General features: G+C 39.2%; 1 protein-coding gene across 2 annotated transcripts in view; it reads left to right on the top strand.

The window, feature by feature from the left end:
• Positions 1–23,203, top strand: part of ZNF385D (zinc finger protein 385D) — a 436,566-nt gene that overhangs the window by 289,786 nt on the left and 123,577 nt on the right. For both annotated transcript variants that reach the window (XM_055806625.1, XM_027782780.2), the window contains one exon: positions 10,054–10,196. In XM_055806625.1, coding sequence (XP_055662600.1) covers positions 10,054–10,196 — 143 coding nt within the window. The remainder of the gene's footprint in view (positions 1–10,053; positions 10,197–23,203) is intronic.

Genomic DNA, 23,203 nt, shown 5'->3' with positions numbered 1-23,203 from the left:
TAGTGAAGTGATGCTCTGAAAACATGCAATAACTGTTGGCATTATGTTCCACTTACTCTTGCTCTATGCAGTCAAAAATGCGTAAAAACTGTTTCCAGTGAATTATTAATAAAACCTGGTGAAGTTAATCTTTCCCAGTGCTAAACAGAAGAGGCACGACTGCATAGCACTGTCATCGTAGAGTTTACTAGCAAAGTGTGTCCATTTCATATTAGTTGTATATTTGTCTCAGTTGTATGCTTGTTTCATTTAAAGACATCAGAAGTTAATCATTATTTCTTTACCAAGCATGCTTTTGAAAAATGGTGCTTTTAAAATTGCTAATATATTCGTCATAAAAATGAAAAAATCTTTGAAAATCTGTTTGCAATACAGTGTTCTTCTGATTAATAACCCCTGGAAATCTGTGCTCATTATACCATAAACACGACCTTTATAAAAACATCAGAAAAATCCAACGGTAGAATGTGCCAGGTCAAAGACTTTTTAAATGTCAAAAAGTGTAAAGCTTTAAAATTACATTAATTTTTATAATACTTAGCTGATGCTTGTATTTTTGCTTTATTTATTTATTGGGGGGTGGGAGGCGTTGAATCTTTGTGGTTTTTTGAATCTATTGGGAGATGGTGACCCCAGGGGAGCACATTTTGTGATAAGTCCTAATGCCCTTCAGCCACTTCTTCCCTGATATTCAATGCTTAAATGAATTTAATTTGTAACATTTTTGCTGGGCCTGTAGCTGGTTAGATCTGTTAAGGTCTAGTAGCCCTCCAGTAGAGGCTAGCAACGACCTACTCTCACCCATGAGTTAGGAGACATCCATGATGCACCGGACAATAATGGTGCGGTCTGTCTGGCACTGTCACAGAGTTTCCTTGTCTGCTGAAAGCTGTAGAGAAACACTGTACGTGCCATTTTGGGAAAGTGCACATTTGTAACCCTGTGCCCTTCCTCTAACTTCATGGTTGTAGTGCTCCTCTGAAAATACCCATGCTTCCCACACACCTCAAATGCACCTTAGTCTGAGTCTGTACATCTTTTTAGTGCAGGCTGGAGATCATACTGTGGGTAGCTGCTGTATGTGGGAATAGCTACAGCCAAGATGAAGACCTTTACGGTCATGAGAAGAAAGGGGAAAGCTGTTTTTCCCTTGATACCCAGACAAACTTTTCTGGGCTGGCATTACTGCTCGGTGGTAGGAATGTCTATATGTATTTCTAGCTCACTTAGGCAAGGCAGGATCTTTGCTTCCTTGGATTCACTTTCTTAAGTTTTATAAAACATGAGCAGTAGGAGAAGGAGCTGCAGAGTAGAGCTGGGAATACATAGTTTGCCAAGTGTAGAGAGTTATTGGTGCAGACTTACCAGTTCACTCTTCTCCCCTCTGGCATTCATGGCTGGGAGGGAAGAACAAGTTTGGACATTGTCTTCGCTATCGTGAGATGACTGACGTCTGAGTGAAAGTGCGATCAGGTCACTACTAGACTAAAACCAGGGAAGGATATTGCAGTGCTCAGAGCACTAAATTTAGGGACCTAGGGCTCAGTGCTTTGCCCTGCCACAGATTACCGCGTGACTTGTGAGCAGGTGACTTACACTGTCTGTCCTAGGTTCCTAGCTGAAAAATGGGGATAAATGGAGATAATCTTGCTGGGTAGAAATGTCCAGAGAATTAATATCAGAATTGGTAACTGAGAAAAATAAGGCTGCTGAGTATTTAATATTTGGTTTTGTTTTTTAAAGCAAATGGAAGTGAAAAGCTCCTCCATTCTCAATGAGGAGAGCTGAGATTCATGGGCGTTTTATTTGCTTGTCTTCTCCAAAGACATGATGCTGCAGTCTTGGGCTTTCTGATTCCCTGATAGCTGGCATCGCTGGTGCTTGGTATAGGCAGCTGGCAATAAGCAACATGGCCAAATTGCACAATTTCTTATTGTTTCCTTCTACTAGAAACAGCCAGAACTTTACAGAAAGGGGAACAATCATTTTGGATCATTTAATTTTCAGTGATCCAACAGCTTCCAATAGGGAAAAAAATCATCCAAATTTGTCTGACCAACTGGAATAAAACTTCAAAGGATTCCGAAGAGCTCAATTAGGTGGGTCATGTTGCTGAAATGAAAAGCTTAGTGGCTGCTCTTGTCCAATTTATAATCCATAGAAGTAGCCTGTAGTGAGGTACTGGAATTCATTGCTAGACAGTGTTAAGTAATGAAGTTGAGATTGTGGTTTTTCAGTAGGTTTTATTTAACAAAAAAAAGAAAGAAAAAAAAATTAATGTCTCCTGTGAGCCATAGCATTTCCTAGATATTTGGGGGAAAGGATGATACTTTCTGTGGTTTATGGAGGCTGTAACATTAAAGTCCTCGTGGCCTGAGGTGGGTAAGGTCTGCAGAGTGCTGTGCACTTTGACCCTGTTCAGACAGATGGGACTTAATTGTCTGTTACCTGGACCCACGTGTCTGCTAATGCAGAAGGATAATGGCAGAGGAACAGAAGGGAAGAAGGTAGCAAGAAGGGAGGAGGAACCTGAGCTTGTTTACTAAAAGTAAGGATAATAGCGAAAGGAGATAATAGATACCAGAGTATTCGTGCAAAGTTGTCGCTCTATTTTTCTAGTCCAGCACTGTAATAGGAGTTTCTCCGGATTCTCACAATGAAAAGAGAAATCTACTCCTTTAGGTGTACAGAAAGGTACATTTTTCAAGCAAAACTTTTGTATCATTATATATGATTGTATGTTTTTCAAAATGCTAATAAGTGTGAAAGAAAAGACACTTAAAAACCCCAGTATGATGCATAACTGCAGGCTTCTACAACTAATAATAATACTAATAAAAAAATTATTTTTCTAAAACAGCTCACTTTGCAGGAATCACAGAATAAATATTGTCTCTAGACAAAATAATACTTTGAATAGCAGCAGATGACTAGAGCTGATTCAAACTTTCCAGGTGAATAGTGTATGTGCTGAAAAATCCACCCTCTAAATAAATAGTGGGTACTGATTCATGCCAAACTGGAAGAGTTTTACTTTTTTTGTTTTGTAAAAAAGGAGGGGAGGGGAGGGGGGAAGGGAGGAAAAAAGGGAAAGGGATTAGAAAATACTTGAAAATATTTTTGTAATTAGTAGTTTTAAGTTGTGTTTGCTAATATTTAAATAATAAAACCAGTAAAGTACCCAAGTACAAACTATAGGATTTCATTTTGGGTGAAAGAAGTGTTTCAGTTGACACAACGATACCCCCCCGACCAATTGTCTTTATTTTTTGGTTTGGCCAGTGAACTGAAAAATCAATTGCTCTCAGATCTCCACAGCTGAGACGGCGTTGCATTCATCCTCTTCAAAGTGACTGTCCACTGTTAACATTACTAACAGCAAAACCTATGAAAGGAATGCTTGTACTGCCACACAGTGTACTTGATCCTCCAGTTGTCTCAGGAGAGTCAGCGGGATTTGGGCTGGTGTGGTTGGAACTCCATTTTGAGGGTTGTTTTCTAGTGGATGTCAAATATTTAACACAGTTGGGGGTTTTATTTTTCATGCTGAAACTAAGAGGGATTATATGAAACAATATTGTATTTAAATGTGGGTATCTTCATTTTTAGAATATTTTTTAAATTATTATATAATGAAAGCGCTCTCCAAAAAAAAGTCTGTGATGCAGGAGTCAAAACCTGCATCCTCATTTTCCCTTCTTAAAAAAGGAGGAAAAAAACCAAGACACAAACTACACACACACAAAACAACAACAAAAACTTAAAAGGAACAGAGTTCTAACACAAATGGTCCAAAGATAGATTTTCTGAGCAATACAGTCTCAACAGGCATCATGTTATTTGTTCACACATATGTCCTTTCAGTCCATATGGAAGAATATGTAGCCTATTAAAATTAAATACTTAAAAGTGTATCTGTTTATGCACATAGAAGGTACAGGTTGAGTGTTAAATAATTTTCCATATGCTGAGTTCATATTTTAGTCACTTGAGGAGTGTAATAACTATTAGTAAGTAGTTTGTTGATTAGGGGAAGTTTATTTTGCCATGTCAGATTAGGTCACTGGTACTAACTATGGAACTGAACTTACTTTTTGTAAAAACTGCTGGTTTTAAACGTATCTGTTGCAAAAATAAAGACTATCATACAGTGATGAAAGGGAGTACCCTAGTGAGTAGAGGTCATGACAAATTACATTAAGCTAATTCCTAAAAGCGACATCTACAATTCACGTCACATTGTTATCTCCTAGAGAAGGTTATTCTTTTGTCTTTAGATTTCTTTAATTCCCATTTTATCTGATTGTCTGAAGACCTAAATGTGATAGCTAATATTTTAGGTAAAGCAAGTTCATTATTTGTCATGGCTAGACTATTGTTTTTAATTGCTTATGTCTTTATTGTCTTTTTGAAGAAGATCCTTTCAGATACACTTTTCTTTGGCCCACTGGCAAATTAAATTCATAATGAACTAAAGTTCTAGCTGACAATGAGTTATCCAAATGGAAGTTCTTAGCGTTTATAAGACAGAACATGAGCTCCCCACATACCCCTTCACTTTTCTACTTTAAAATAGCCAGTTAGTTTTCCTGAAAATTTTCTAGTAAAAAATAATCCTCTTTTGGCTCTAGGATATATTGTAATGCTTACTGGCTGTGAACTGTCAGGTGTTAGGATCCTATATAAAAAATATTAATGATACTTTTTGAAGTTACATTTCTAAGTTACCTAGAACTTAACTTTTAAGTTGGAAACCAGTGGTACATTCCCATCTACTCCACTGAGTCATACCAGCTGAAAGGTTCTCTCAGCTTCTGCCAAGGCAGAATATGTGTATTGTGTTAACCTCAAATAAGCTGTCATGGAAATACTGGGAGAGGCACGAGATGGGGTAGAAAATTTGGGAATATCCATATCTTGGAGAAACCAAGTTATAATACTGAAAACAAACTCAGATTGCAGGATGGAAGGGAAATTGAACATTAGTTTAGGCTGTCTGATGTATTGAAAATGGCTGTAAACGTGGCCAAGAAGGAAAGAATTGCAGAGTAATGAAGGAATGAAAATAGAATTCTGCAGAGATTTGCTTTTTCACTCAAGTGTTTATGGTGGTAATAGTTAGAGATGGAAGAACTGCAGAAGATTTAGATTAATGGGGTATTAGTTTAGAGTTCCTGCCCAGTTTACATACCTCCATGTTCCAAATGCCCTGCAAAAAAATATTTACACTGTTTGTGTCTGCAAAATTTGGGCTTGATATTTCCATAGGAGAGGCTATTAGATAATAGATCTGGTGATTCTTTTTCTGGAAACTAAACCTGCAGTTGAATTTAAAGGATTGGAAATGAGAGCGTGCATGAAGAAAGGCTATGCAGGAGAAGATGCAGCATCTCTTTCGCTATAGCCAAGTCACAAAATGCAGCATTATGTAGTTGCCAAATTGCTGAGCTGTTTGTTAGGGGACCTGAGGGACAGGGATCTTAAGGAAACTTGTTAGTTATTATCCTGTGTGTAAAAAAAAAAAAAAAAAAAACAACCACCCTCTTCTATGATGCCTGTTTACTCTAAGACTGTTTGCTTTTGTTTCCTTTGTGTATTTTCAGTCTTTGTGCCTCTCTTAAATCAAACTTTAGGGGTGGTACTTACAGCTATTTATACTCTTTATTAGCACTGACCTGAGGGATATTTCAGGTGAAAGGAGCACAAAAATTTGCATGCAAGACTTTCTTATCAGAAGATGCTGTTACGTTGAAAACACAAATTTTCCCCAGAAGGTGTTAATTTTTTGTAAAGAATTGATAAAAGTATCTGTAGTATAAGGTCACAACTTTAGCATTTTTAAAGAAAACTGGTTTCTTCTTTTCTGAATGGCTTCTCATTTTAAATTGTTTTCAATTCTGTAGTGAAACATGGTCTCTGAAGTCAAAACCAGGCGGGGGGGAGGAACAACACATAGTATTTATTCGCATTTCAACTCAAAATGAATAAAATGTGACAATTCCTTATGGAATGGACAGTTTAAGACTGAACCTGCAGGAACCATCTTTTCATCTGAATGTTTTTGTTGTCTTCCCTTGGTTCATGGTACAGGCAAGAAAAGTGTTGTAGTGAAAGTTCATATCACCCGTGGTTTCTGAAGGAGAACCGCTTGAGTAAGCTGTGCCACAAAGAGCATGAACCTTACATCGTGTGTGTGGCTTTGTACCACATAGGCTGGCTGTGCTCAGAGTGTGATGCTGTATTGCAAAACAGATTATCTAGTGATAGGGCAAGTTGTCTGCCCCCAGCTGGAGATGCAAAAGTGCATTCATGTGTAAAAGTCCATGGTTTGATTGACACTGGGGGAGTTCTCACAAACTGTCTCAGTGAGATATAGGAAGGGGCAAAGGTTTGTAGCAAGCTTTTCTTCAAACTCGTTTGCTCATGCTTACCTTGGATGTATTGCCAGTGCCTCTGGCCAAGAGATTATCTTGCTTGTATTTTAAATTGCCTGAAAATTGAAGAAACGAATGATTACTTCAATCTTGGTTAAAATGCTGAGCTAATTAAGCTTCTAAGTTGTATTATTCCTGTTCTTCCTACAAAGAAAATTAACGTTAAAACGTTGACATGAATTTCTCGAACATCTGGAACATTCATCTCCCATTTGTCATCTGAATGGGCTGCAAAGACTCTTCTTTTGAAAGACATTATACTATCACTAACTTGTAACACTGGAATTAGTAAATATGTTGTTATCCTCCTACGTTAAGAAATTTTAGCACACTACTCATAAAACGTAACTTTAGACCTCTACTTCCCTACATTTTGGGAGGACTGTTACATCTCCCAAACATCTGGAAGTCAGGCCGTGCATGCAGCTAATTTTTAGCAAGGATGTGTATGAGAACTTCAAGTGATAATGTAAAGCATCAAGCACAGACTGTGGACAAAGCCTGTCAGTGGTGTGGGATGTTATTCTCGTTGTATTGGTCAAAGTGGAACTCTAGACTTTGCTGGTAGAAAGTCTGTAAAAAGGCTGACATTGAGCCTTCTTTGGGTACTGATCAGCATTTGCACTTGCACAGGGAGAGCTATGGAGGTCTTTCTGTAGAAGCTCATCATGCAGAACACCAAAACAGACATAAGCAATCTTTATGGTTCCTCACCTTGATCCAGCATTTAGTAACACGGGATAACTAAAAGGGACCTGTGTCTTGCTATAGTAGTTTTCGAAGTGTGCTGTTGTCACACATAGCACCACTTACTTACAAAGTAAATTCTGCTTTATGAGTTTTAGTGCACCTCTCTTTACCTTCAGTTTGGCTTTCTCAGTTCTCGTGTTCTCCTTTTGTCACCATTTCTGCCTTCATATTGCTTCCTTTACAGTAAGACTATCTGTATGTGCTTCCGAAGAACTCTTCCCAGTGGGCTTCTACCCCTCTCCATCCCTTGGCTAATGGATTAGCTAACATTGACATTCCCAAATGTTGTCCAAAGGGTTTTCAGTTAAGCTGAGTCACAAAATGGTTGCCATTGCTTCAGGTTTTCCACTGCTGATTCTAGACGAAAAATTTACGTGTTAAATGGAAAGAGAAGCTGATTTTTGCCATAAATTTTCTATATGTTTATTTCAAGCAAAATCTCAAACTTCATGAATACCTATCACATGCTCCATCATAAAGGGGTATGCCTGATACTATTGCAAAAACGGAGAGCAGCTGCACTCCTGAACATACCAATTTTCTGTGTCACTGTAGCCAGGATTGTGGTAGATTTTAAACTCTGTTCCAGAGGCTCCGAGTCCCCGCCAAGGTCCTGCAGAGCTGGATGAATTTTTCCATTTAAAGCATGTTCTTGTCCCCAGATGACTGCACAGCACTGGCTGTCAGCGGCAGGTGCATGAGTGCCTAGTCATGCCACAGGGAAGGATCACAGAATAGAAAGATTTCATCCTTCGTGGCACGGTATCCTACAAGAGTATGGGATGGCAACGCTGTTGCTCTATGCGATCCGAACCTGCGAGGCTTTCCTCCGTAGCACTGGGATAATATGCTCGATGAGCTGGGTCCCCAGGCGTAGGTGGTATTTCTCAGTCCAGTTTCCTTTGGCATCTGTGAGCTTTAGGATGTTTTATCAGCTTCAGAGCCTTTGCTATTGCCAGGCAAATGCTCTCCTTGGCATTTCTGTGTGATTCTTTACAATCCTGGGTGCAACCTGGAGACTTCTTACTAAGGTTTTTATTAGTAGGAGTAACTTCTTCCCTTCATGATCTCTAAAATCCTTATGTGAGAAAAAATAAGTGTTTCCAGCATCTAAAAGAACTATCTTCATGGGGCTTTCCTGTTCAGGGGCGGTAAGACTGGCATGTTCAACGCTACCCTATTGTCGTTCTGACCTGCTAAATTTATTTTTACACTCTTTTAATAATAATTCCATGGGAATGTAGCGATTGTAGCAATTGCCAAACCAATGGCAGTCACTAAATACTTGATGATTCTATGCTGATGAGCTATGAAAAGCAGAGCTGCTTGTCCTCTGCTTTTCAGTCGCCCGTATCCTTAGCTGAGGCACTTGAAGAGTGATTTGGTACACCCATACACTCAAGTAAATGTAGAAATTACTCAAAAAATGGCAGTTACTCTAGGGCAAAAACTAGTGTGAAATTGGAGTGAATCCTAATCCAATACCTTTAGTTTACTAGTGGGTAATGTTTTCCTTTCAATGAAAGTTGGCAGAAAATACTGTCTTTGAAAATCTGGCTCCAGCTGATTTTATACCTAGAAGCAGAACCGTGGAAGATCTGCTACAACTGGTTAATTAAATCCTGTGCTGTTAGCCTTCAATTAGATGCAATCAATGGCAAACCTTGTTAGCAGACTTGCTGGCCAAATATGGAAAGATTCTGTATATCATTCTGACTACTGTATATTTGAGCTCTTAAAGAACGTATGCAGCTTGTCTTAATGTAGTGTCTGTATGTATGAGAAGGAAAAAAAGAAACCGATTTCGGATCTCTCCCTCTGTTTGTCTGCCTGTGTCTCTGTTCAATGAGTGGGGCAAAACTCCCCTTATGTTTTTTTTTAAATGTTTCTTGGACTCTTACCAGCAGGTTTTTACAGTCTGTTGCCTGCCTCTCAGATTAGAAGAACAGTGGCATATTTTAACAGTTTCCTAGGATCCAAATAGTCTTTAATTAACAGGGAATTGATGTTTTGGAGTGCAACCAAAACACAGGAGACATTGGAAGCAAAGAACAGGCTTGGATCCTTCCAGCTTTTAGCTGGCTGTGGCAAGGGACAAACAAATAAGTAAAATGGGGTCCGCTGCAAACAGGTAGCGACTTATTGGTATGCAAGAGGATTTCTTAATTTGCATTATGTTCCCACAGAGCTGGCGGTTGGGAGCGTTAGCTGGGAGGAGCTTTCTGCTGCACAGAGTCTGAGTCAGCTCCACCCCTTGCAAAAGCAAAAAGTCTTCATTGGTACCTTCCCGTAAACAGAATTTCAGTGGCTGCTGAAACTGTTCTTAATGTAGATTTGTGTTGATCAACTGTTGAGGCAGCAAGGTATGTTGTGTTTGCAAGGTTTAGGTTGGCTCTGAAGCTGTAAGCTCCATGGCCAAACGTTTAATTGAAAAATCAAATCTGCAAATGATACAACTTGTTCTTTTTCTTCTGGAGCAGTTTGCCTTTGGAGGGTTGAGCAACAGGGTTGGGATGAAACACTGAAATTATAGCAGAATGGGACTAGCTGAAGTCCTAAAGGGAAGTCAGACATGTGCTGAACTATTGTTCCAGATAATCCAGGGAGAGAAATGGTTTGTTAGCTAATTTTAAGTAATGATAGATTGATACCTGAAGCAAAAACTTGCAAAGAATTATAATCAACAGGCACTGAGTCAGCTGTGCTCTTTTTCAGTGATGCAGTAATTTGTGGACAAATTAAAAAGTATTTGTTTAATCCAATATTGGCTTTTTAGTATTGATTTTTTTGTGTTGGCTTTGTTTTCCTCCCCCCCCCATCCTGTAATCATAGCACTTGCTGAATGCCTTCTGTCTCTTTCCACATGTAGGTGGTACATGCCAGAGCCCTGCTCTTCCAGCCCTAGTGCGTCCTCCTGCTCCACCTTTGCAGCCATCGTTGGATATTAAACCATTTCTTCCGTTTCCTCTGGACACTGCCGCAGCCGTCAATCTCTTCCCCAACTTCAATGCAGTAAGTACACTCCTGACAGTTGCTGTCCACCTCAGCGAGCCACAGTTTCCACGGAACACTCAAGAGGGCACAAAGTAGAATTTTATGTACTCAATTAAACCTGGAATATCCTCTCCCTTACCAAAGGCCAAATAGCTCTTTCAGTCATACTGGTAGGCCATAAATTACAGCCTAGCTGAGTGTTAGTCAGAAGTAATGTAGAAGGGAAAAAATTATATGATCCCAAGTGACATGCAGTAAAGTTGCAGTCCATATTCTGTCCCAGGGTTTGTGTTTCCCACTCTATTTTAAGATGTGCAGAGTTTTGCTAACTTACAGTTCACTGCAACGCTCAGAGAGTGAAACTCTTGAGAGTGATGGTGTTCTACATCCCATCTCCAACAGTTCCTGAGAAATACTTAAAATATACAAATTGGAGGGGCTACAAAAGATAAAACTGTTAGGGTAATTAAAGTAGGAGCGACTAACATTAGTTGGCATATGAGCTATTCATCCAGTGTGGTTTTTTCAGGTTAAGGTATGTTATTTCTCATGCCTTAAGTTAAAACAAGGTTAGATTTCTCTTTAATATTTTTTTTTTTTACTTAGTCATACTATCTATCATCATAGAAATCTCATTCCTTCTTAAGTATTTTCATTATTTTACTGACATATGTCATGAATATTTCCTGTCTCTGGCTGAGATATTTAATGTTCTAAAAATTTAAAAAAAAAAAAAAAGTCTAAATTGGGTTTATGTTCATCTTTACTTTATGGAGTTATATAGCTTGGTTTTAATTTGGCTGTACTCTAGAAAGTTCTTTTCCTTATTTCCATATACCAGCTATGGGGGAAGGGGGAGTGTGTGTGCTTACAGATTTTGAGAGAGACGACATAGAGGGGTGGAATATGCCATGCCAAAACAATTCTAATTAACGTGCAGAAATCTTAATTACAGTAATTAAGAGTTGTAAAAGAACATGCCCATTCTAAAGCAATTTGTAATGATCAATAGCAAATTTCATTTTGCTTTAAAATAATTAAAATGAACGAATTCTCAGAAATATTTGTAGTCTTAAATTCAAGCAGTTCAGAGCTTTAATAGAGGATCAGAGAAACTGTAAGCTGCAAGTCTTAAAATACTCAGAAACAGTATGTTAAAGAATTATTATTACAAAGAAATTTTTTTATTACAAGGAAAATTTTATTAAAAAGAAACTTTTTCTGATTTTAAGGTGTATATAGGTATGCAGCAGAGTTTTAAAAAGTGCTGGTTTTAACCAGGCTACTGATAAATCATAGTGAAATAGATAAACCTTTAGACTTATTTAGTATGCTTTCCAGGGCGGTTACCAGTTTTACTTTGTGATCACTGTTTGTATTTAATGCAATAGGCCAGCTGAATTTTTAGGTACTGTCTATTAGAATGTCTGGGGTTTTTTTTCAGAATTTTCCATAGTTCAGAGTCTTCAGATTGTTTTGCTAATTGTTTAACTCTGCATAATCAAATGCAATTTGAATTATGAATTTTAATAAATGCTGATTTTGTGTTGTTCAATAAATTTGCAGTTTCTTTTGTCTGAAAAAAACCCTGCTTTTATGCTATAATTATTGAGGGGAAGAGGTGTTCATATTAATTTGGAAGTAAGAAAGTAAAAATAGACTCCTATCAAAACCCTGTTATTCCCGAACATCCTCTTCGTAGTACATCGTTTGGTATAAACACTGTGGTTGGACTTTACAGATGCCTCGCCTCTTCAGTTTTTCAGGAAACTGAGCCAAGGCTTCAAGCGTTAGACTTACAGCCCTTTCTAACAGCACCCTGAAGTTCATTCCCTGGCAAAGTGCTGCTTCCTGGGATGTGTGGCTGCCTGCCATGTCCACCTTTGCTGAGTATGGCAGTCCTAAGTGTGAGGATGCTGTCCTCAGTGCTGCTGTCACCTGCCTTGCTGTTCATCATCTTTGCCTTCTCATCATGTGTGCTGACGCGCAGCGTCATCCTCAGTGCTCCCATTTTCAGTCTGAACGGTACATTATTGAACACGGCTATGTTTAGCTCATATGCCAGCACTGCTTAATCCTCCAAACACGCAGGCTGGCTGAGAAGTTCTGTATGTTTCCAGAAACTCTTCCCAAGCTGATGAATCTTTTGAGGACGCATCAGCTGCTGCTGAGCGTGATCAGCCTCAGCAGAAGGTAACCCACAAGTCATAGTAGACTTTAAACAGGACATCTGATGAGGGCTTCAAGTATGTGAATGTGAGACAGAAACAAGTGTTTAACCAAAAAATGATCTTTGTAAATACGCATGCTTAGGAATGATTGTAGCTGTTGATAATACTTTATATTAATTGGTTTCATTGACAATCCTACATGGAGTCTGTGGAGAATCGTTTATGTTCTGTGGCTAAACTGGGGTCAAGCAGGTAGCCAGTTAAAAGGACACTGAACGGGGTGTTCTCTCTTGTGTTGGCAATAAATTAGCTTTACCCTTGATTGATACATCAAGGTCATAGATTGTGTCTTAGGAAATGGATTTCTAAAGACCTCTTGACCTTTGCACAATTCCACAGGAACTAATGAGTTTGGCAGCATGTCCAGGCTACTTCCCAAGAATTCTAGAGTTCTGGCCATTTACTGGCCACTTTTTCAACAGCCTTTACTTGAGAAGAGCATGATCAAAGAGAAACTTGAGTAAAAATTCAGTCATGTTTCAGAGAACAGAAGTGGTCTCTGGTTATGGCATCCTAACTCAGCTTGAAAGTTTGGTTGTGATAGGCATAGGCATCCGAGCTAACCAGCCTAAGGTTCTTTGCAAAAGGTAGAGGAGAAAAATGAGCAATGTCTCATTTTTTAAGTGGAGAAAAATACACAAAGGTAGGTTGCAATGTAAGCACTCTATACGTCTACTTTGGCATGAGGTGAAGCGAACCCTGAAGGTTCCTGTTCATCTCTGCAGACTTGTAACGAGGGACTGGCACAGCTGCATCTGCATTTAGTTAGATGAATCCCACATTATGGAACAGGTCATAAGCTATTCACAGCTGATACATTAAATTCCACGCAGAAACCAGATTATGGAAGTGCTGACATTGTATTGTAAGTTTACAGAGGAATGCTCCCGTTTATCAAGCAGTTATGCTTTTAATTTTATCTAAAGACAATCTCAAGGGAGTTTGAGGATTCAGGTTAACTGGATAGAAATGTTCAGAGAAGTGTAAGCAAAAGTAACTTACTGATGGAGAGAATCTCAGGCACATACACAAGAACTAACCAAACCAAATACTGATCTTAAGTATCACAAATAATAACAGTAAGGTTTTGTGTTTCATAACATTTTTCTGCTCTGTTTAAGATTATTACTGATGTAAGATTGCTTTCTTTGTTATGGAATATTTTGCTCTAATGCTAGCTCAGTTTTTGCTTCCCACCTCTGAAGAAAACCTTCAGCACTGATTTCTACAGAGGCAAAAGCTTTCCGCAGAGCAGAGAATAGAAAAGATAACACAGGGTGTGAAAATCTTTGTCAGTAAATGTCTGGACACTGAGGAGAGAAAAAAGAAAAAAGTTAGTAACCTGAGAAATGCTAGGAAGATAACGTGAACCTTTGAACCATTCAGTTTGAGGAGGAACATTTTCTATTTACACAGGAAAGCTAAAGCACACATACCAATTAACAATCTGTTTAGCTGAACATTTGTAGGTGCTGTGCTCTTAATTGTGAAGTAAATGGATACCCTCAAGTCTTAGTAAAAAGAAATTTTAACACAGCTGTTTAATCTGAGAACAGCCTGCTGGTGTAGACCCTGAAAAATCACAAGTTCGTTGCAAGTTTATCTGATACAGGAAGATGAATCAAGTGTATGGGATTTAAATAGCTAAATTTTATGAATGAAAGAAACTATGTCTATAATCAATGCCTATGTAGCTTTTTAACACATGATTTGAAGATGGGCAGAGGAATAGAAAAATAATTGAATTGTCTAGTCTGAAAAATGTTTGAGATCATGTAGCAAACGTTTGGTATACTTCTGCATATTCATCTGCAGAGTGAGAAGCTTGAAGTCTGTGTGCTTCTAAGAACTATTTCTTAGAGGCACAAAGCTGTAGCAGCTGTGTTGGATACATGCTGGTCCATGAGTGCATGTGCATGTGAGTATGTGGTGTTTCTGTTCATAAGCCAATGTTTGGCTGCAAAGAAATTTCACAAAGCATCAAACTCTAGGAGCTAATTACCTTGTAGGAAAATATTGATATGATTCCCTGGACTAAGAGGAAATGCTTCATTTTGCTTAGCGTCAGTGTCAGCCCTAAGTGACTGTCCCACAGGAAAAAACTCAGATCTTTTTAATAGTCTCCGAAGCACATCATCTTCAAAGCACATATGCATCAGAAACCAGGTTTTCTTATTTCTGAAGCTCCCAGAATTATATATTTCAGCCTCCTGAGAGACAGAATTTAAAGTTTACCAAATCCAGGAAATTTGACATTACTAGCATAATCTATAGTGAAAGTAGTCCACAATGTAGAAGATCTGAGTAAATGCTCATATGCAGAAATAGGGATGCTGCTTGAAAAACTTCATCCTAACTCCGCATTAAAGCCTGACCTTCCCCTTGTTGCCAGTGGAAAGTTTCCCGAAGAAGCATCCTTTGAAAGAAACACAATTACAGTTTTGACTAGAAACGTCTGACTTGGAGCAGCAGCGGCAATGTCAGAACAGTGCTAAACACGGATGGAAAATGAACTGTTACTCCGCGAACATCTCTTTCTCATGATCCATCTGTAGTAATCCTTGTTCAGTCCCCTGATTTTTCCTGTTTGCGTGTCCTGTGCCAATAGCCCCAGGTGCAGTGCTAAGGGCTTCGTGTTCCCCCTTCCCCTGGCAGAGGTTTGCCATGTGGGAAAGGAGGAGCAGGTAGGAGCGGCGTTGCCCCTGGGTGAGGGCTCTGGTGGCAGGGTGGGTTAGGATGGGTTAGGGTGCCCACGTAGTGCTCCTTGCCTCCTGGAGACCAGCCTGTGCAAGGTCCTCGCGGCTTCAAGGCCAGCACAAAGGCTGCGCTCTCTGCTTACGGAGGTGAAGCTCGCGTCTGTAGGTATGGGTAGCGGGCAGCTTTGGCTGCCTTGTTTCACCGGGAGCTGCATTTCTCCTCGCTCTGGTCTTGCTGTGGGGCTCTGCTAACCGCTGAGTCAGCTTGTTCATAGCGTAGCTTGGTGGTTGTTTGGGAAACACAGTCTTCTTCGTGGCCAGACAGCTGATAGACATGGACAATGTAGAAAACCTGGTTGCTGACAAGTATTTCTGGGAAGGGTTATGCCAGGAAATGTGGAGAAAACCTGTCAAAAAGCTGCCAGAAGACATTTTTTAAATCTTTTCCTTAGGCTATTGTCCCAGATAGTTTTTTATCTAGAAGAGAGGAATGTGCTGCAGAAATGATGTGCCAATTTTCTGGATGTTATGAGTAAGATGTAGCTTTTGATAGTGAGGACTGGAGGAGGAATCTGAAGTACATGTTAGGTTTTTCTAAACATTAACAGCCTGAAATTTACAAAATAAACCCAGGGGGTTTGGTATGTGTCTGCATAATGGTGTTTTTTTTATGTTTTCTGACCTCACTGAGCAAAGGAGCGTAACAAGACTATTTTTCCTCATCATATAAAATCCTTTAAAGTTCAGTAGTGACGACGTGCTGTCAGAATGCTTTGTTTCCAGAAGAGGATAGTCAGGGGACAATGCAATGGCCTCAGTTGCATGTGAATCAGAATGGAATACTGCCTATGTAGAAGAACTTGGCAGTAAAAATATAGACTGCGCTGATTTTTAATGTTATTTCCATGAGAAGGACCTTTATCAAGTGGAGAACTGTACTGCACAAAACTGTTAATTTGTCAAGACAGAGGGAATCATTGCTTCTGGGGACATTCCTTGCATGGCTGCTCATCTACAGGTGTCTAGATACAGAGAGGTTGGCTTGCTTTTTTCCTTTCCATAGCACAGCAATTGAACTGTAAGATAGCTATACTCTTCTTTATGGTCTGTATCTCTATTGCTGTTTAGTTGAATATTTTTCAAAATAGAGAAGATTACAAAAATAATGTTTGGCTTCAGGAATTCTTTATTACAATAACATTTTCATCACTGTCCGGGACATTTAATTAAGTCTGCAGGGGAAGAAGAGGGATTAAGGAATGAGCAAACACAAGAAAATCCTGGCAATGCAGATGTTTTTATTTGGTGCTTGCAAAACAGGAATTGAACCAACATCAGTATGAAATATTCAATTCTTTGAATTGGCCAGATTTATTTGCTATGCATTTAAATCCTTAATCTACACCCTGGGCTCTGTTTGCATTAACAGTAAAGCTCTGATTCTCTGATGCAGAGGAAATGTTCGCAGCTCAGGAGACATGGTGAAAATAAGCTCAGTCTTTTTCCAGTTTTAAATCAGTTTAGGGTGGATGCAGATCACCAGGGATACTCTGTCTGTCTACCTGTTCTCATGTATAGCCTATGCTCTATGTCACAAGAGCTCCTGTTCTGACTTTGTATAAATGGGTGTCCCTGCAAACCCCCCCCCCCGGAAACCTTCCCATGGCTGCCTGGGATTCCATGGCTGTTCATTTCCTTGGGGCTGCAGGGCAGCTGGGAAGCAGTGCCTCAGCACCTAGCAGTTGTCTCCAGAATGATTGCCATTATCTTCTTTGGACTTGATGCATTGTTAAGGAACATCCTACTAAATCTAGCCTTAATCCCTTTGTAACCTCCTCTAAAAATGTTTAGCCTCTGCTTGCCATCTCGGAGAGTTCCTTACCAGGTGTGCAAAAAGCCAGTCTCACGCACGGAGCTGAGATACCATTTATTGCAAATCTGCACAGAGATGGGTGCTAGGTAGTAAATCCACAAAGCTAGCAGCACTTCTTAACACGTAGTGAAACACTATACACTTTCAACAGTTTATAATTATGTTACACTTAATTCTCATTGGTTCTTACAAGCCTCATCTCTATTTAAAGATACAGCATTCTGGTTTTTTCACCATGCATGTTCTGTGGGGAGGGGGCTTTGTTAGTAGGGGGCTTTCTTTGCTCCAGGGTGGATCTTTTAATATGCTAATTAGGATAGTTCACATATAGTTCAAGTAATTTTCTGTGGTGTTATTAACCATTTGGTTCTTCTTAGCCTGATGTATTTAAGGTGCCTATCCCTTCTCCCAAGGCCATGTTTTGTTAACTGTTTGTAACATCCTCTGTTTTTGAAATTCTTTCCTGGTTTTCATTATAGATATTTACATATTCTGTCTAAACTTAAGTTAAATAACAGAGCGGGCTTCTGTTAATCTTATATCTGCAAGACGGTTGACTACATGTTTGCAGCTTATAGCTGGAAGTCCTGCAAGTTTCAGCCTAGGTATCAACAGAAGTTTTCTTGTTATCTTTCACTTACATTTTAGCAGCATTCCTGGCCCTGGCTTTGGAATTGCTTTCATTGGGCCTATGTGAACTCATGAAGTTCAACATGGCCAAATGCAGGGTCCTGCACCTAGGCTGGGGCAATCCCCAATATCAATATGGGCTGGGGGTGAATGGATTGAGAGTAGCCCTGTGGAGAAGGACTTGGGGGCACTGGCGGGTAAAAAACTGGAGACAAGCCAGCAATGTGTGCTTGCAGCCCCAAAACCCAAGCGTATCCTAGGCTGCATAAACAGCCGCATTGCCAGCAGGTTGAGGGAGGTGACACTCCCCCTCTGCTCTGCTTTCATGAGACCCCACCTGGAGTAGAGCATCCAGTTCTGAGGCCCTCAATAAAAGAAGGGCATAGATACTTGAGTGGGTCCAGATGAGGGCCATGAAATGGATCAGAGAGGTGGAACACCTCTCCTGTGAAGAAAGGCTGAGAGAGCTGGGATTGTTCAGCCTGGAGAAGAGAAGGCTCTGGGAGGACCTTATTGTGGCCATGCAATACTTTAAAGAGAGCTCATAAGAAAGACAGAGGTGTTTTTTTTTTTTTACCGGGGCCTGTAGTGACAGGACAAGGGGCTGTGTTTTGAAACTGAAAGAGGGTAGGTTTAAATTGAAAGATTTTTTTTTTGCTATGGGGTTGGTAAACCACTGGAATAGGTTGTCATGGGAAATTGTGGATGCCCCATCAATGGAAGTGTTCAAGGCCAATTGGATGGGGCTTTGAACAAGCTGATGTGGTGAAAGATGTCCTTGCCCATGACAGAGGCGTTGAACTTAATGATCTTTAAAGGTTCTTTCCAACCCAACCCAATCCCCCCATTCTCTGATTTCTCACAATTTATTTGAGCGGTTTGGGGATTATGTTCCAATTAGGGAATTAGCAGTCTCCTGTGCTTATGATGAGCAGCTGTCACCTCTTGCCACATATAATACAGCATTTCTGAGAGTTTGGAGGAGTTCACTTGTGGGTACAAATGGGTAGATGCCATAAAAAAAAAAATCCATTAAAAAGCTTTATTTTTATTTAAGTTAAATTTGTATCAAGGGTGCTCCAACCTTCTGTGATTGCTTTCAGTAGAAATTCAGGTTTCTAGGATGCATGTTCTCCTGGGGAAGCAAGTATTAATATTATCCTAAAATAGCCTAAGTTTGAGTCATTTCACCTTGCTGAACATTATACCTATCCTTGAATTCATCTCTGTAACTATAATGTGGATATAAATTACCTAACCATACCTCTTTGCTGGTAGCTCTCCAGTTTTTGGAGTGCAATGTGTGCCTTTGGTAAATCTGTTTTGATTTATCCGGAAGACTTATTTCCAGTATGTGTGTAACAGCATCACCTGTGTTTAGCCTTCTCCAGCTACCATCTCTGTTGGCATTCAGCTCTGTGGCCTCCTTTGAGGTCCTTATAGATGTCTCAGTGCTGGTCATTCAGCAACTGCCACCTGCAGCTTGTATTTACTTTGTGGGTGGGGGTAGGATGTTGTTCTTCACCCAGGCTGAACATACAGCACATGCGCTTCCGCCATCTGTTTGATAGCTCACAGTTTTTTCAGGATTTTTCTGGCAGTATGTCACTCTTCACTCACTCAGCATCTTGTGGCTGAAGAGCAGATGGCTATGCTGCTCCTTTTTGCTATGTGAGAATGGGTGGGCTTCTAGTCTCCACCAGTTCTTATGCCCATTATTAACCGAAAAGATCTAAGGCAGATGCACCCTGTTTGTGTAACCTCATGACTACAGTATGAGATAAATGTTCGTACAGAGGGTTGTGGAGTATAAACTTGAAGGCGTTTTCATGAGCAGTGTTGTAGGCTGGAACTGATCTCTGGACAAAGGGCTCCACATACCTAAAAATGACACAGGGCAAGCTTTGTTTTCTGTGTATTTTTCTGATTTACTTAAGTGGTTTCTTGCTATTGTTAAAACAATCAACAGGATCTAAATGTCTCACATTCTTGTTTGTTCAACTGATGATTAGTAATAGCATAGCGAAAGCACAGACTTTCTGAGTTATCTGGTCCTGCCTTACACATTTGCTGGAGGGCACTGCACAATTCTCTGACAGATAACTCCCTGTTTGAAAGTCAGAGTATCCAAGGCAAAGGCAATAGCACAGCCTTTATTTGGGACTGAGGGTCCCTCAGGCTTTTGCTTTGAAGGCAGAACATTCTGGTAAAGGAAATTAAATTAAGTACTCTTCAGCTTTGTCAAGTCTAGATGAGTGGAATTACTTAAAACTAAATTTTGTAAAGCATTTTGTAAAGCATTTTAAATAATGTTTTAATCAGTTGATGTTTACACCCTTTGTCTTAATAGCACTCAGATGAAAAAGATAAATGATTATTTTATTCTGCAAAGACTATAAAACTTTAATGGGTTGCATAATAAGTATAACTCATAAAATCTACAGTTTAAATATGGGCGGTTATTAACCTGTTTTTAAAAAGCTGCAATTAAAGTGTAAAGGAATTACTTAAAGCAATTATTTGATTACTGCAGTCTGAGGAGGAAAAAGTGATAAAATTCTAAAGTCAGTATTATTTCTGTTGATGAGACAGACATTTGGAAAGATTTAAAATAAGGCATGAATCTTTCCTAGCCTCAGGCCTGTTTGTGTTGCTAACCTAACTGAATAACTACTTACTGAATTCTTTTGTACAACCTGCAGTTTGTTGTTCTTAGGAATTTCAAAGATATCTGTTGAAAAAAGCATGAGTGTGCATGACAGGTAATTTCACACACAGTAAATACATTCCTAAGCACAATTACCTCGCTAATTGCTTATTCATAGCATGCAGTAGCAGTGATGATGTTATTCAAGGATTTGTCCAAAACCACACTCATTTTTATCCTTTATGATAATGAAAAGATTTGAGGCTCTTTCTTTCCCACTCTTTTACCAGCTCAAACTACTATGACTAAAATGTCACATGCTGAAGAACTCATTTATCTGGAGTCATTGTATGATGCATTCTCTGATGGAATATTTCTGTAATGTCCATTTCCTGTCTAATTTATTTTACCTGAACACTTTTTTCATAAAAGAAGAAAATCCCCAAAGGTTATATGTTCAACTTGTACAGTAGAATTGGATATAGAACTCCAGATTCTCATGCAACTACTGTTTTTCCTGGCATCTTTCCTTTGGCTCCACTGAATGCTTAAAGTAATACTGTGTAAATATCCGTACAGATTAAATCACTAATCAAAATAATTAATAAATAATAGTACAAAAGTTTGTATCTCATAGAAAATCAGTGTTTCTCTTCTAAATACATCAATTTATATGAAATAGATGAGTATCAAATCCTTGCTATTTAAAAGAATGCAAACTGTTTTCTGCCAAATGTATTTTGTCCAGAATTAAATATTTTGTGATGTCATGAGTAAAAAGTTTTAGATGACATACTACACACTACGCTTACGTATTATTTTTTTATCAGAAAGAATAAACAATTTTAAATCAATTTTGTAGTTGCCTTACACAACAAAAGCAGTGATGTTTAGAACTAAATGTAAAAGCTGTCTAAATGACTCACAACAGAAGGCTAAATCTATAATTGAATGAAAATGGCAGATAAAAAAAAAGTTATATAGGAAAGAGACATTCTTAATTACAGTTAGAGGTGGTATAAAGACTGCTGGAAAGTGGACTGGCAGAAGTTTCTTTCAGAAGTTTGCTACTGTGAAACTGCTAGGATATTAGCACAGCAGAGAGAGCGATCCTAACGAACGGTGGCCATGGCAAGAGTTCCTGCAGTTGAACAAAATAACCCCGTGAGTGGAATATTTGAAGAAAATTTCAGGAGACTGGTATTCAAGTTATGCCTGGAACATTTTTCAAGAAGGCAGAAAAGGTATAAACCTGCAGCCTTTACTTCCTTTATTCTTGTGCAGTTTTCACCAGGCTTATCTACAAACCATCACGTCCATGTTTTGTTAAAAATCCAGGGAACTATGTCCACCATACAAAGATATCAATTCGATATCCTGAAAATAGTATAGGCTGATTGTTAGGATTTTTTTGTTCTTGTACTAATCAGCTCTCCACTGTCAGAGAAGTCAAGTAGCTGATCTGACATACCTATGCATCTTTGGTTTCAACAGGTGGGGCAGCTATGGTGCTTGAGGGTGGTGCGGTAGGGTTGTAACAAGGTTAACAAGAGCCAGGACCCAGCCAAAGCATTATCTGTTCCTGTAGGCTTTCTCTGATGACTTATAGAGAGCAGAAGACTAGAGAACACGTACAGCAACACTTGCCAGACTCTGCCTCCAGTGACATATATTTTAAGAAGTTCTTGAGCCAAACGTGTTGTCTTGGCATGTGATAGCTCTTCATGAAGTAACATGCTGAACTGGATAGAATTGCCAGGAGAGCTTGTTTATTTTGACTACTAATGCGGTAATTTGAGTTTCCTTATTCCATTCTCCAGACAGTACCTAATATATCCAAGCAGCAAGATACATAGGAAAATTTCCTTGGGCAACCTAAGTAGTAGGAAGAAATGGGAGTATAGGAGTACGATTTTTTATAAACAATAGAAGTCTTAGGATGTTTTTTAAGGTGCTATGCTTGTGGGAGCTGGAAGTGGATGAAGAAACGTCTGTCACCTTACTTATATTTTATGTTTGAAATGTTGAAATGTTTGAAATGATTTGCTAATGCATCCAACCAATTACATTATTGGTGTTGCTAGGACTCAGATGACAAAGATAAATCATGGGGATGATGCCAGAGTTAATTATAGCAGTGCCCTCCCAGACAGCAATATCAGCTCTGGGAAGCACCAAAAGCTATTGTTGGCATTAGGAAGCAACATGAGAGAGCTGTGTCTGGGAGAGGAGCGGCACTGTGGAGACTACCAGTGAAAGGACTGGAAAATACTGGGTATACAGCGTTGGGCTTGGAAGAGAGCTGGGAGGAAGAGCAGAACCTTTTCAAGACGAGAGACTTAAAAATATCTTAGAACAGGTATTTGAAAGATTCATTTGCTTCACACACACACACCCCGAAACAAAAAAATAATGGTGGAAATATTGCAAAGCAAGTTAAAGTATCCAGTTTCCACTTAAAAAGTCCTTACGTCTTTGTTCCTGGCAGGAACAGTTAATTTCCTTTTTAGTTACATGCTTTTCCCTAGAAATTAATATCTCCTGAAACTTTTTGAGGCAAGTGTGTTCTCTCCAAATCTATCTTATTTATTTTCATTTTATGAGAGCTACGTCTGCTTGAAACCTAATTATGTCTTGTGCTTCTAAAATCAGAGAAAACCCTTCTTTAGGAACAAACCCTCGGATAATATAAAATGCCATAGCTCCACAGCTGTTCACTGTCTGTTCTTCAGTAAGGATTCCCTGATGAAGGGGAATTGTTCTTAAATTTCTGTGCACAAATAGGATAGCATGTATTTTTGGTCTTATGTGCCTTTGTTTGCATTAGGCAAAGCAATATGTAAAGGTAAAGTCTACCTCAGCTAGTACTGTGTATGCATGCCTCCTCTACTGTAAAAAAAAATAAATCTTCTGTCTCTTCAAACAGGCTGAGTTTCTAGAATATGAAG

This window comes from Falco peregrinus, chromosome 5 (assembly GCF_023634155.1).
Source record: "Falco peregrinus isolate bFalPer1 chromosome 5, bFalPer1.pri, whole genome shotgun sequence".
Classification (NCBI taxonomy): domain Eukaryota; kingdom Metazoa; phylum Chordata; class Aves; order Falconiformes; family Falconidae; genus Falco; species Falco peregrinus.
Note: the sequence above shows the minus strand (reverse complement) of the source record. Positions and strands in the feature narration are given on the sequence as shown.